Genomic DNA, 15438 nt, shown 5'->3' on the forward strand with positions numbered 1-15438 from the left:
GTCTGCGCTCCCTGGTCCTTTCCCTTTTGTTTATCCTGCACCTGCATCCCTGCTTTTGGCCTACCGTCTGAGGGTTTTAGAGTCTGAGCAGGGTTTAGTTGATAATGAGACTCGGGGAGCTTCGGGGGCTGCCCCATTCGGATTGGGGATGGAGCCATTCGAGACGGTCCCTCCTACCGAGGCTTCTGGGTCTCATCAGCAAGCCCCCTTCTTTTCAGCCTTTTTCCTGAACTCTACATTTTTGTCAGGGATAGAGGGGTATGGAGGACTGCTCTGCCTTGGGATCTGAGATGGGGAATACTGGGGCTGGGGAGGACTCAATCTGGTGGGGGGGGCCTTGGACCCCCATGCCCTCTTCACAGGGCTTGTTGTTGCAGTGTTACCTGGTTGATGGGGTTCTGGGAGTTCTTCTACTTCCCAAGCCCAGCCTGAGGCCAGGCTTGAATTGTGAGAGTTTGGGCCACCAGGCTGTTGCTTGGAGCGGCCCACAGGCCCATATACCCACCACAGCCCGGTTGGTCCGGCACTCCTTGGAGGAAACAATCTAGTTTTCTCTTGAAGATGTCCACGGTTGTTCCGGCAATATTTCTTATGCTCACTGGGAGGGTGTTGAACAACCATGGACCTCTGATATTTATACAGTGTTCTCTGATTGTGCCTATGGCACCCCATACGTAGACGACGTAGGACGTAGGTAGCATTTTTCAATCAGACAGTGGTCCGTTTTGTTTAACCTGCCTTTCTGGGTGCCTTCCCTAGTCAATGGCAAGTATGATATACTTTAAATGTAAAGTGCTCATAGGCCATTGCTCTCTGCCCCTCTCTATGGGAGCCAGGTTCTGGCACTGGTCCGCAGTAGGTAACAAGAACTCTGACTGATGACCCCAAATAGGATAGCACTATATCAGTGGGATAGCTTCAGGGAGCCGATGGGGCACCCCACAGAAAAATTATCTTTTGCAAAACAGAGTTCTAGATGGTTGGAACAATTTAAGTGAGAAAGTGGTGGATACCAAAACCATTAATAGTTTCAAAGCATATGAAAAAATTATAGGGAAGAGGAGACATAATGATAGTACCTCTCATCCCATAACTACACTTAAGTAATTACATCCACACGTGAAAATAATTGGCTATCTAACAAATAGAATGCCGAATAAAAATGGTGACTGTCAGAATCTTAGGAACCTACTCTGATTAGCACTCCTCCATGTTACACCATTCAGTAATTTGTAAACAACACAAATTGGTACACAAACCAAATACAAAATAGGTCAACAGGTCTGCTATTCCTAAATATATTAGGCTAGAAGCCTGGCTGCCAAGGTATATTATTAGCTTTACCTAATATAATGGTGCCATACTCTTGGCAAACAAAATGCAGGAGTCAAGCAGGAACTGTTTAGTTCCCAACAGTCTACAACCACTCATGATAGTGAGGTATATGTTTGAATAAAGTCAATGCCAGCACATATCATAGAACAAGCTAGCTAGGGACAGTGAAAATGGAACAAACCCAAGATGAGGTGACATGATTCTGCTCCTTAAAAACCTTTGTACCCACTCTCCAAAACATGTTTCATTTGTATCATACTTCATTTAATGAAGTGTGATCATTTCTACTATCCCACTAAGTAGGATAGCTCAGAAATCACAAGAAGTATTTTCACTGTCTAATTATACAAGAAACTGAAAATATACATTAAGACAAATTATTTTGAATAATTCTAAAATTATTGCAAACAAAAACATAAAAGATCCCACAATATTTGCTAATGCTAACTTGGTACTCATCACTAGCCATTCAATTATTATTTACTGTATTTATTAGTAAAATTAATGTTTACCTGAATTTACCTGATTAACTAGCATAAATAAATATTCTGTATACCTGGTCTTCCCTACTGAGTGCGGCCGTTAGTAGGGTCTATTAGCATCCTTGGGTCGCTTGAGTTGAACCTTTAGGCGCTTCATGCCAATCTGGAAGCCATTCATCGCCTGGATAGCAGCCTGTGCTGAGGCAGGGTTGTCGAAGCTTACGAAACCTACAAATATAAATGGTTGTTTACAATTATATTTATAGCAGCAATAATATCTAACTTTGAGTACAGTAAGATGAATAATGAATAACACTAATTTACATGATGGTGACAAAATCACAACTGTCAACCCTACAGATCCTCTTCTACAACATTTGTCCAAATTCAATAACTGATAAACAGTATATGCTGTATACTGTAATTACAATAATTTTTAGCTCTAGACCTTGACAAGAAGAATTGAGCAATTATTTTCAGACAGTTATACAGGTAGCAGATTAGTTTGCCTTAGGAGTACATGACAGTACTGTGCAACTATAAGTTGAACCTTTAGGCAAAATCAAAGGATGACCATAAGTAACTTCACACTACAGCACAACTTAGTCATCTAGTACATTCAGTCTAATGTTAAACTACCCTTTCAATGGGCCCTTTATATATTATTCTTATTTTTTTCATAAATGAGCTTTGCTGCTTTTTCTGTTGTCCAGTTTCTCATTTGCACATACTAATTGAGGAAGTCCTCATCCTCTCTCTTCATTTCTCAGAAAACATGAAGTACTGGGTAGGTAGTTGGTGCTATTGTCCACAATTCACTAACATTTCTGAGCTGTTAAAATGCTTATGCAGAGTCAGATATTAGGCAAACAATTAGGTAAGAACTGTTATCAGCAGTAAATCAGTACAAAACACAGTTGACAGAAGTAAGTCCATAATAATTTTTAGGTATCGATAAAAGGAAATACCATCTAGGATAGACAAAATAACAGAACAGAAGAAAATTCATTGAGAAAATAGTAGGTGTAGAAGGTCTCCCAATAAAGGAAAATGTCAGCAACTTCTGAAGAATAGGCAAACATGAAAAAAGATAAGAATTGCCCCTTAACCTTAAGCTACGCAAGGCGTATAAATAAGACCAGAGTAACATGTCTCACCGAGCGCATAGCATACATATATGGCATAGGGTGCCAGCCACAATTCAAATGGCCCGTGGCTACATGTGCTTCACATAAGCTTCCTCAGGGCTCTTGTCAACAGATGCCATGTTTAAAAAAAATATCGTGGGCAAATATTCTTGGGTGTGACAGCCACAGTATTGTGGGAGCACCCAAGGCTGGCACACGCAGCATGAGCTAACAGACTGCTGTTCAGCTTGAGACCACAGCATCACCTAAAAAGTCAAAATAAATATGTAACTGCTATTATTTAGCAATGACAGTATTACAGAAGACCCCAGACTGACACCATGACCCATTCCTAACACTGATGTGACTAAATTTAACTCTAACCTTAGAAATCTAATACTAGAGAACAGACTGAACAAACTGCCACAGCTCTTGATCACATCTGGACCAACATAACCTCTCCGCTTACTTCAGGGATAATCATTGATAGCACTACAGACCATTACCCCACATTTCTCCTAACCAACATTAACAAATCACCTCTAGAGGCAAGGGAGACAAGCTTTAGGCTACACAATGAAACTGCTATAGGCAATTTTATAGCTGCTGCTGCTAATATCAACTGGGAATCCGAATTAGGGAACATAGGAGACATCAACCTAGCAGTGCAATCTTTTCTTCAAAAAACTCTCAGCCTTTATAACACCCACTGTTCTACTCTAATGAAACAAGTCACAACTAAAAGGCTAAACAATTCTTGGCTTACAAAGGGGATACTTAAATCCATTAATAAAAAACATGACCTTGAGAAGAAGTATAGGTTAGGAATCGTCTCCAAAGAATTTTCAAAGAATTACTCATCATTGCTATCTAAAATAATTAGAAGAGCCAGAATTAAATACAGAGCACCACTTGGTTTCCGAACCCCTTGGGGACGAGACCTGTCGGTTAACATGTAAGTTTGTAAACGAGAAATAAAGGGCAAAAATAAACTAGAAATGTAAAAAAAAAAAAAAAAAAATATGAAAAATTTATGGAATAAAACTCAAGGGAAAAAATCGACAGGTTCATAGCGTAAATGCGACCGTATTTTGTTTGTACTCGCCAATAAGTGAAGTCCTGATCCGCTTTATAAAAGTCCTTAATTGTTCCTAACTGATTATTAAGATGTCTGGCAAACATCCTCTGGATGTTTCCTGCCAGCCTGCAGGAACATCCTGCCAGCCTGCCTGCCAGCTTGCATGCTAGCCTCACTCTCTGCCTACCTCCTTCCCTGCCATCCTGCTAACGGGTTGAATGTGTTAGGCTTAAAATTCGGGAGTGAGCTGGTCTCTCCCCCACCACCAACAACCTCATCCCCCTACATCCCATACTCTCTCTTCAAGGTCACGCAGTTCAACCACATGACTATCCCTGCCTCCCTCTCTGCCTGCCATCCAGCCTGCTTCCCTCTCTGCCTGCCATCCAGCCTGCCTCCCTCTGCTTGCCATCAAGCCTGCCTCCCTCTCTGGCTGCCATCCAGCCTGCCTCCCTCTCTGCCTGCCATCCAGCCTGCCTCCCTCTCTGCCTGCCATCCAGCCTGCCTCCCTCTCTGCCTGCCATATCCAGCCTGCCTCCCTCTCTGCCTGCCATCCTGCCTGCCTGCCTGTCAGCCTGCCTGCCTGCCTGTCAGCCTGCCTGTCAGCCTGCCTGCCTGCCTGCCAAAAATATGCGATGATGTACATTTAAGAAATGTTCACAAATGTGGTGATCCCACTGATGTTAACAACTTCACACTTATATAAATTCTGCCAAACTTGTCAAAAATATTTGAAAAACTAATCTACAAGCAGCTTTACTCTTATCTAGGCAAACTCAATATACTTAGCTCTTGTCAATATGGCTTCAGACCCAAAAAAAGCACTAACGATGCACTTTTTAGTATGATTAACTTGATACATGCAGCTCTTGATAAAAATGAGTTCCCTGTTGGGTTATTTATGGACTTGCGGAAGGCTTTTGACACTATCAACCACCAAAACCTTCTTCTTAAATTACGGCATTATGGAGTCAGAGGTCACTTCCTGAAATACCTTAAGTCTTACCTTACTGACAGGCTCCAGTATGTTTTTGTGAATAATTCAATTTCTCCCACCCTACCCATCAACATCGGTGTTCCCCAGAGCAGCATACTTGGCCCTCTCCTCTTTCTCATCTACATTAATGACCTTTCAAATGCCTCCCAACACCTCAAACCAATTCTATTTGCTGATGACACGACCTTCATTTACTCCAGTCCTGACCCCCTTGCTCTAAATGTCACAGTGAATACTGAGATAAATAAAGTCCATCACTGGCTATCTGCCAACAAACTCACGCTCAATATTGACAAAACTTTCTATATTTTATTTGGCAATAAATCCTCAAATCAAATAAATCTCAGGATAAACAATACCTAAATTTGTAACAAAGTAGATGGTAAATTCCTTGGCATTCTCATTGACCACAAGCTGAATTAACAGGGACTCATTCTAAATATATTAAAAAAAGCTTCAAAAACTGTTGGCATTCTTTCTAAACTCTGATATTATGTACCTCACCCTGCCCTGGTGACACTCTATTACTCTCTTATCTATCCTTATCTTAACTATGGTATTTGTGCTTAGGGTTCTACTACCCAAAATCATTTAAGTCCTCTAATTACCCAACACAAACCTTCTATTAGAACAATATCTAACTCTGGCCCTAGACAGCACTCAGTACCTTTACTAAAGTCTCTGAATATGTTAGATATTAAGTCACTGCACATCCTCTCATGTGTACTCTATATATTTAAAACTCTGAATTGTAATGTCAATCCTGACCTTAAAAGCTTCTTAGAAGGTTGTAACAGAACCCAAGGGCACCACACCAGAAACAAATACCTATTTGATATTCCAAGAGTATGACTTAATCAAACTAGAAATGCTACATTCATGTTCACCATAATGAACCACTAAGTTGGTATGCTGAGTGTCAGTGGCAGTGGCAGTGGCACTGGTAGCCAGTGGCAGGGCTGCCACTGGCTGCCACTCCCTCCCTACCTCATCTCACCTGGCTCGCCACCATACTGTTTTTGCTTTTATATACATACGTTATATATAAGTATTTACATGTTTTGTTCACCATAACTGTACATCTAAGCTTGTATGGTGAGTAAAGGCACAAAGACATAGGACCTCACACAGTCAAATCTGCTATCAGAATGATAACTAACTCAGCTTTCAGACAACACTCAGCTCCCTTGTTTAAATCCCTAAACTTGCTAAATATTAACTCCCTCCACACATTCTCTTGTGTCAACTACATTTACAAAACCCTGTTCTTAAATGCAAACCATGCTCTGAAACTCTCCCTGGACAGATGTAATAGGACCCATTATCACCACACCAGAAATAAATATCTCTTTGATATCCCCAGGGTCAAACTTAATCTGTGTAAACACTCTATGCAAATTAAGGGACCTAGTTTATGGAACTCACTCCCTAGTGAATTGAAAAACTGTAAAACTTTTGCCTTATTTAAAAGCAAAACCAAAAAGTACCTAACTTCATCTTCTTAGTTTCCTACACTGAGCTTTAAATTTGCTCTGTACCTAGTGTTACCCAATCTCCTAATTTTTATGTAATTTCAAACAACCTTATCATTGTGTTCATTGCTGTCTTCTTTTATGTGCTAGCCATATGCTGTATTGTGACTACCAATTTTTGTCAACTACCATTCAAGCTGTCATTGCAACCAATCTTATATTGTTTCTGCTGTATTATGCCTACCAATTTTTTTGTCAACTACCATTCAAGCTGTCATTGCAATCAATCTTAGCTACCTATGTGCTTTAATATACTGTACCTACAATTTTCTGTCATCTTTTTTTTCCTTTCATGTAATCTGTTATCATTTTTTGTCTATAATTTTGCAAGTATTTACCTCCTTAAAATTTTCTTAGATTAAGGACCTGCCCGAAACGCTGCGCGTGCTAGTGGCTTTACAAGACTGTAATTACCATATTTGTATCCTTACATTCCTTATGTACATTCTTGTATATGCATAAATAAATAAATAAAATAAATAAATAAGTCAGCTGGCTGCCGCCCTCAAGGCCAGACGCACTAATATTTCTACTCCAGCAATACTGTTTGTGGTGTTATTACGCTATATACACACATTATATATAAATATCTAGCTGTTTTATTCACCATACTTCTACAAGTAAACTGGTATGGTGCCCAAAGACCATCATAGTCACCAGTAAACAACATGATAAATCGTGCAGACGACGCCACCGCCCTCACCAAAATGGCGGCTCCCAACCTACTCCTCTTGCTGTTTATACACACGTTATATATATATTTATATATATATATATATATATATATATATATATATATATATATATATATATATATATATATATATATATATATATATATATATATATGTCGTACCTAGTAGCCAGAACTCACTTCTCAGCCTACTATGCGAGGCCCGATTTGCCTATTAAGCCAAGTTTTACAGAAATAATATATTTTCTCTAATTTTTTTCTTATGAAATGATAAAGCTACCCATTTCATTATGTATGAGGTCAATTTTTTTTTATTGGAGTTAAAATTAACGTAGATATATGACCGAAACTAACAAACCCTACCTAACCTAACCTAACCTATCTCCATAGGTTAGGTTAGGTTAGGTAGCCGAAAACGTTAGGTTAGGTTAGGTAAGGTAGGTTAGGTTGTCGAAAAAACATTAATTCACGAAAACTAGGCTTATTAGGCAAATCAGGCCTTGCATAGTAGGCTGAGAAGTGAGTTCTGGCTACTAGGTACGACATATATATATATATATATATATATCTATATATATATATATCTATATATATATATATCTATATATATATATATCTATATATATATATATCTATATATATATCTATATATATATATCTATATATATATATATATATATATATATATATATATATATTAGTATATTTTGGTAGCAGTCTTTCCTGTAGACATATATTATTAAATATGACCGAAAAAGTAAGATTAATAATTCTAACGCGAATTTTCTCAATCTTTCGTACATTACGCTTCACTGTTGGAGGTAAATCAAAAATCACTTCTCCAAAATTCATTTTTATTTCTAGTCTGACGCGACACGGGCGCGTTTCGTAAAACTTATTACATTTTCAAAGACTTCACAAATACACAACTGAATAGAACTTGCGTTTCCCTGATTTTATATCTACATTTGAGTGAGGTGGGAAGGGTGATGTGGCATTACATTTGAGTGAGGTGGGAAGGGTGATGTGGCATTAACACAAGACAGAACACTAGGGGATATTAATAGGGTATTAAAAGTATCAACACAAGACAGAACAGAAACAATGGGTATTGAATAGAAGTGTTTGTAGAAAGCCTATTGGTCCATATTTCTTGATGCTTCTATATTGGAGCGGAGTCTTGAGGTGGGTAGAATATAGTTGTGCAATAATTGGCTGTTGATTGCTGGTGTTGACTTCTTGATGTGTAGTGCCTCACAAACGTCAAGCCGCCTGCTATCGCTGTATCTATCGATGATTTCTGTGTTGTTTACTAGGATTTCTCTGGCGATGGTTTGGTTATGGGAAGAGATTATATGTTCCTTAATGGAGCCCTGTTGTTTATGCATCGTTAAACGCCTAGAAAGAGATGTTGTTGTCTTGCCTATATACTGGGTTTTTTGGAGCTTACAGTCCCCAAGTGGGCATTTGAAGGCATAGACGACGTTAGTCTCTTTTAAAGCGTTCTGTTTTGTGTCTGGAGAGTTTCTCATGAGTAGGCTGGCCGTTTTTCTGGTTTTATAGTAAATCGTCAGTTGTATCCTCTGATTTTTGTCTGTAGGGATAACGTTTCTATTAACAATATCTTTCAGGACCCTTTCCTCTGTTTTATGAGCTGTGGAAAAGAAGTTCCTGTAAAATAGTCTAATAGGGGGTATAGGTGTTGTGTTAGTTATCTCTTCGGAGGTTGCATGGCTTTTCACTTTCCTTCTTATGATGTCTTCGATGAAACCATTGGAGAAGCCGTTATTGACTAGGACCTGCCTTACCCTACAGAGTTCTTCGTCGACTTGCTTCCATTCTGAGCTGTGGCTGAGAGCACGGTCGACGTATGCGTTAACAACACTCCTCTTGTACCTGTCAGGGCAGTCGCTGTTGGCATTTAGGCACATTCCTATGTTTGTTTCCTTTGTGTAGACTGCAGTGTGGAAACCTCCGCCCTTTTCCATGACTGTTACATCTAGAAAAGGCAGCTTCCCATCCTTTTCCGTCTCGTAAGTGAAACGCAGCACGGAACTCTGCTCAAATGCCTCCTTCAGCTCCTGCAGATGTCTGACATCAGGTACCTGTGTAAAAATGTCGTCAACATACCTGCAGTATATGGCCGGTTTCAAGTTCATGTCGACTAAGACTTTTTGCTCGATGGTACCCATGTAGAAGTTTGCAAACAGGACACCTAGGGGAGAACCCATGGCGACCCCATCTACTTGCTTATACATGTGCCCATCCGGGCTCAAGAAGGGTGCCTCTTTAGTACAAGCTTGGAGTTGTTTCCTCAGAATACTTTCTGGCATGTCAAGAGGAGTACAGGCTGGATCACGATACACTCTGTCGGCTATCATTCTGATTGTCTCGTCCACAGGTACGTTGGTAAACAGCGATTCTACGTCCAACGAGGCTCTTATCCCTGTGGCCCGTGCGCCCCGCAGTAAGTCCACAAATTCCTTTGGAGACTTCAGGCTGAAGGCGCAAGGAACATAAGGAGTCAGCAGGCCGTTGAGTCGCTTCGCCAGTCTGTACGTGGGTGTGGGTATCTGGCTAATGATTGGCCGAAGTGGGTTTCCAGGCTTGTGCGTCTTGACATTTCCATACGCATATCCAGGTTTATATTCCCCAATGATCTTTGGCAGGTGGAGTCCGGATTTCTTGGCGTTCACAGTTTCGATCAGTTTGTTGACCTTTGCTTTTAATTCGGCTGTAGTGTCCTTCGTTACCCTTTGGAACTTAGTTTGGTCAGAGAGTATGATGTTCATTTTCGCCAGATATTCGTCTTTTTTAAGAATGACATATATTGGCGACTTGTCACCTCTCCTGACAACTATCTCCTTGTTCTCACGAAGGCTTTTAGCTGCCGCTTTAAGCTCGGGGGACAGTATGGTGCTTCTGTAGTTGCCTCGATTCTTTCCTCCTTCTGCAATAAGTTCTGCTTGTAAGGTATCTTTGGTAGTGACCTTCTTTTGTGTCTCGAGGTCGAATATGTCGTCCAACAGAATTTCCAACTCTACTTTCCGGGCCATTTCACTCGGTCTGGACATAACATGACAGGATCTGATTCGTGATCAGATATACAAGGCAGAGAATGAAATCAAAGACAACAAAACGCAACTACTTCATGCTACAAACGAGTGGAGAAATAGCAACATCGACCATAGTATCCGTACCCGCATTGAACAACACCTCGACATCCTCACAGACCAACATCACCTCAGCACTGAAACAAGGATTATCAAGAAACTAACAACATTATATGGAGGACCTATGGCAATTCCACGACCAAGTGATGGCTTCCTGAACCTTGCAGGAATTAACCTCACTGAGGACCAAGTCACTCTCCTAAATCTGGGCATAAACTGTCATGTTATGTCCAGACCGAGTGAAATGGCCCGGAAAGTAGAGTTGGAAATTCTGTTGGACGACATATTCGACCTCGAGACACAAAAGAAGGTCACTACCAAAGATACCTTACAAGCAGAACTTATTGCAGAAGGAGGAAAGAATCGAGGCAACTACAGAAGCACCATACTGTCCCCCGAGCTTAAAGCGGCAGCTAAAAGCCTTCGTGAGAACAAGGAGATAGTTGTCAGGAGAGGTGACAAGTCGCCAATATATGTCATTCTTAAAAAAGACAAATATCTGGCGAAAATGAACATCATACTCTCTGACCAAACTAAGTTCCAAAGGGTAACGAAGGACACTACAGCCAAATTAAAAGCAAAGGTCAACAAACTGATCGAAACTGTGAACGCCAAGAAATCCGGACTCCACCTGCCAAAGATCATTGGGGAATATAAACCTGGATATGCGTATGGAAATGTCAAGACGCACAAGCCTGGAAACCCACTTCGGCCAATCATTAGCCAGATACCCACACCCACGTACAGACTGGCGAAGCGACTCAACGGCCTGCTGACTCCTTATGTTCCTTGCGCCTTCAGCCTGAAGTCTCCAAAGGAATTTGTGGACTTACTGCGGGGCGCACGGGCCACAGGGATAAGAGCCTCGTTGGACGTAGAATCGCTGTTTACCAACGTACCTGTGGACGAGACAATCGGAATGATAGCCGACAGAGTGTATCGTGATCCAGCCTGTACTCCTCTTGACATGCCAGAAAGTATTCTGAGGAAACTACTCCAAGCTTGTACTAAAGAGGCACCCTTCTTGAGCCCGGATGGGCACATGTATAAGCAAGTAGATGGGGGTCGCCATGGGTTCTCCCCTAGGTGTCCTGTTTGCAAACTTCTACATGGGTACCATCGAGCAAAAAGTCTTAGTCGACATGAACTTGAAACCGGCCATATACTGCAGGTATGTTGACGACATTTTTACACAGGTACCTGATGTCAGACATCTGCAGGAGCTGAAGGAGGCATTTGAGCAGAGTTCCGTGCTGCGTTTCACTTACGAGACGGAAAAGGATGGGAAGCTGCCTTTTCTAGATGTAACAGTCATGGAAAAGGGCGGAGGTTTCCACACTGCAGTCTACACAAAGGAAACAAACATAGGAATGTGCCTAAATGCCAACAGCGACTGCCCTGACAGGTACAAGAGGAGTGTTGTTAACGCATACGTCGACCGTGCTCTCAGCCACAGCTCAGAATGGAAGCAAGTCGACGAAGAACTCTGTAGGGTAAGGCAGGTCCTAGTCAATAACGGCTTCTCCAATGGTTTCATCGAAGACATCATAAGAAGGAAAGTGAAAAGCCATGCAACCTCCGAAGAGATAACTAACACAACACCTATACCCCCTATTAGACTATTTTACAGGAACTTCTTTTCCACAGCTCATAAAACAGAGGAAAGGGTCCTGAAAGATATTGTTAATAGAAACGTTATCCCTACAGACAAAAATCAGAGGATACAACTGACGATTTACTATAAAACCAGAAAAACGGCCAGCCTACTCATGAGAAACTCTCCAGACACAAAACAGAACGCTTTAAAAGAGACTAACGTCGTCTATGCCTTCAAATGCCCACTTGGGGACTGTAAGCTCCAAAAAACCCAGTATATAGGCAAGACAACAACATCTCTTTCTAGGCGTTTAACGATGCATAAACAACAGGGCTCCGTTAAGGAACATATAATCTCTTCCCATAACCAAACCATCGCCAGAGAAATCCTAGTAAACAACACAGAAATCATCGATAGATACAGCGATAGCAGGCGGCTTGACGTTTGCGAGGCACTACACATCAAGAAGTCAACACCAGCAATCAACAGCCAATTATTGCACAACTATATTCTACCCACCTCAAGACTCCGCTCCAATATAGAAGCATCAAGAAATATGGACCAATAGGCTTTCTACAAACACTTCTATTCAATACCCATTGTTTCTGTTCTGTCTTGTGTTGATACTTTTAATACCCTATTAATATCCCCTAGTGTTCTGTCTTGTGTTAATGCCACATCACCCTTCCCACCTCACTCAAATGTAATGCCACATCACCCTTCCCACCTCACTCAAATGTAGATATAAAATCAGGGAAACGCAAGTTCTAATCAGTTGTGTATTTGTGAAGTCTTTGAAAATGTAATAAGTTTTACGAAACGCGCCCGTGTCGCGTCAGACTAGAAATAAAAATGAATTTTGGAGAAGTGATTTTTTATTTACCTCCAACAGTGAAGCGTAATGTACGAAAGATTGAGAAAATTCGTGTTAGAATTATTAATCTTACTTTTTCGGTCATATTTAATAATATATATATATATATATATATATCTATATATATATATATATCTATATATATATATATATCTATATATATATATCTATATATATATCTATATATATGTATATATATCTATATATATATCTATATATATATATATATATATATCTATATATATATCTATATATATATATATATATATATATATATCTATATATATATCTATATATATATATATATATATAGATATATATATATATAGATATATATATATATATATATATATATATAGATATATATATATATATAGATATATATATATATATATAGATATATATATATATATATATATATATATATAGATATATATATATATATATATATATATATATATATATATATATATATATATATATATATATATATATATATAGATATATATATATATATATATATAGATATATATATATATAGATATATATATATATAGATATTTATATATATAGATATATATATATAGATATATATATATAGATATATATATATAGATATATATATATATATATATATATATATATAGATATATATATATATAGATATATATATATATATAGATATATATATATATATATAGATATATATATATATATATAGATATATATATATATATATATATATATATATATATATATATATATATAGATATATATATATATATATATATATATATATATATATATATATATATATATATATATATATATATATATTTTTATATATTTTATTTTTATTTATTTATATTTTTTTTTGAGATATATACAAGAGTTGTTACATTCTTGTACAGCCACTAGTACGCGTAGCGTTTCGGGCAGGTCCCTGGAATACGATCCCCACCGCGAAGAATCGTTGTTACAACCAAGTAGAGTACACATTTTACTGTTGCGTTAAACAGAGGCTACAGTTAAGGATTTGCGCCCAATAAATCCTTCCCGGCCAGGATACGAACCCATGACAAAGCGCTCGCGGAACGCCAGGTGAGTGTCTTACCACTTCACCACGGAGACTATATATAAGTATCTACATTTGTGTTCACCTTAGCGAACCACTAAGCTGGTATGGTGAGTGCAGTCAATAAAAGGTGGGCACACACAGTCAGAAGACAATGCCACAACCCTCCCTCCCACAGCACTACTCCTTCCTCCATGGAGCACAGCGCTAAATATCACCACAATCCTGCTTTTATCAGAACCCTGGTCAGTTTTATCACAGTCAGGGGTCTTCTGTAATATTATCATCGCAACATAATAGCATGAACAAGTATATTATGGCATTTTTAAGCGATGCTGTGGTCACAAGCTGAACAGCAGTGCTGTGAGCTCATACTGAGTGCATCAGGCTTGGTAGCTCAGTGAATACTGAAGCTCCTAACACCCGGGAGTTTGGCCCACAATTTAAAAAAAAAATGGCGTCTGTTTACAAGAGCTCTGATGAAGGTGTGGTGAACCCCATGTATCCGCGGGCCATTTAAATCTTGCGTAGTACTCCAAAGCATCACATGATGCGATGCACAATTTACTGCAAGTCGGTCAAAGCATCATATGATGCGATGCGCAATTGAAGGGTTAAACCGTAAATTGTGCATCACATCATATGATGCTTTGACCGACTTGCAGTAAATTGCGCATCGCATCATATGATGCTTTGGAGTACTATGCAAGATTTAAATGGCCCGCGGATACACGGGGTTCACCACACCTTCATCAGGGCTCTTGTAAACAGACGCCATTTTTTTTAAAAATCGTGGGCCAAATTTCCGGGTGTTAGGGGCCTCAGTATTGAGTGAGCTACCAAGCCTAATGCACGCAGCATGAGCTCACAGCACTGCTGTTCAGCTTGTGACCGCAGCATGCCTAAAAATGCCATAATATACTGATTCCAATTACATAGGGGGTGTCTTTAGGCCATTGCTCCTCGTACCTCTCTTGAGGGGGGCCAGGTTCTGGCTCTGGTCCCCGGTAGGCTTAGAACTCCTTCGATTAACTGTTGCCATGGTCTAATATATACACATCATCCTGGTATGGCTTCGGGAAGCCGAAGGGGCTCTCCACAGAAATGACCAGAATTATGATAATAGCAGAATTCTTGTGATAATTAGCACTGTGTGGGAGAAGCAATGATGAGAGAAGTAGCATTGTCTGCTGAATCTGTGTGGCCAACTGTTGTATGCACTCACCATACCTGCTTAGTGGTTTGCTATGGTGAACACAAATATAGATACTTATGTATAATGTGTGTATTAGTGTAATAACAGCAAAAGAAATATGTTGGAAGGAGCCATTTGGGTGATGGAGGTGGCATCATATGCATGACTTGTCATGCTGTGTAGTGGGTGGCCACTATGCTCTTTGGGCACCATAAAAGCTTAGTTGTACAGTTATGGTGAATAAAACATGTAGATACTTATATATATATATAGTGTGTA

General features: G+C 39.4%; 1 protein-coding gene across 25 annotated transcripts in view; it reads right to left on the bottom strand.

Moving 5' to 3' along the window:
• LOC123760896 (CUGBP Elav-like family member 4) overlaps positions 1 to 15438 on the bottom strand; it is a 1099894-nt gene that overhangs the window by 26694 nt on the left and 1057762 nt on the right. For all 25 annotated transcript variants that reach the window (XR_011229373.1, XM_069329176.1, XM_069329220.1 and 22 more), the window contains one exon: positions 1892 to 2045. Coding sequence is in view for 24 of the 25 variants with exons in the window: in XM_069329176.1 (XP_069185277.1) it covers positions 1918 to 2045 (128 nt within the window). In the remaining variant the exon portion in view is untranslated. The remainder of the gene's footprint in view (positions 1 to 1891; positions 2046 to 15438) is intronic.

The sequence above is a fragment of the Procambarus clarkii genome, chromosome 3 (assembly GCF_040958095.1).
Source record: "Procambarus clarkii isolate CNS0578487 chromosome 3, FALCON_Pclarkii_2.0, whole genome shotgun sequence".
Taxonomy (NCBI): Eukaryota; Metazoa; Arthropoda; class Malacostraca; order Decapoda; family Cambaridae; genus Procambarus; species Procambarus clarkii.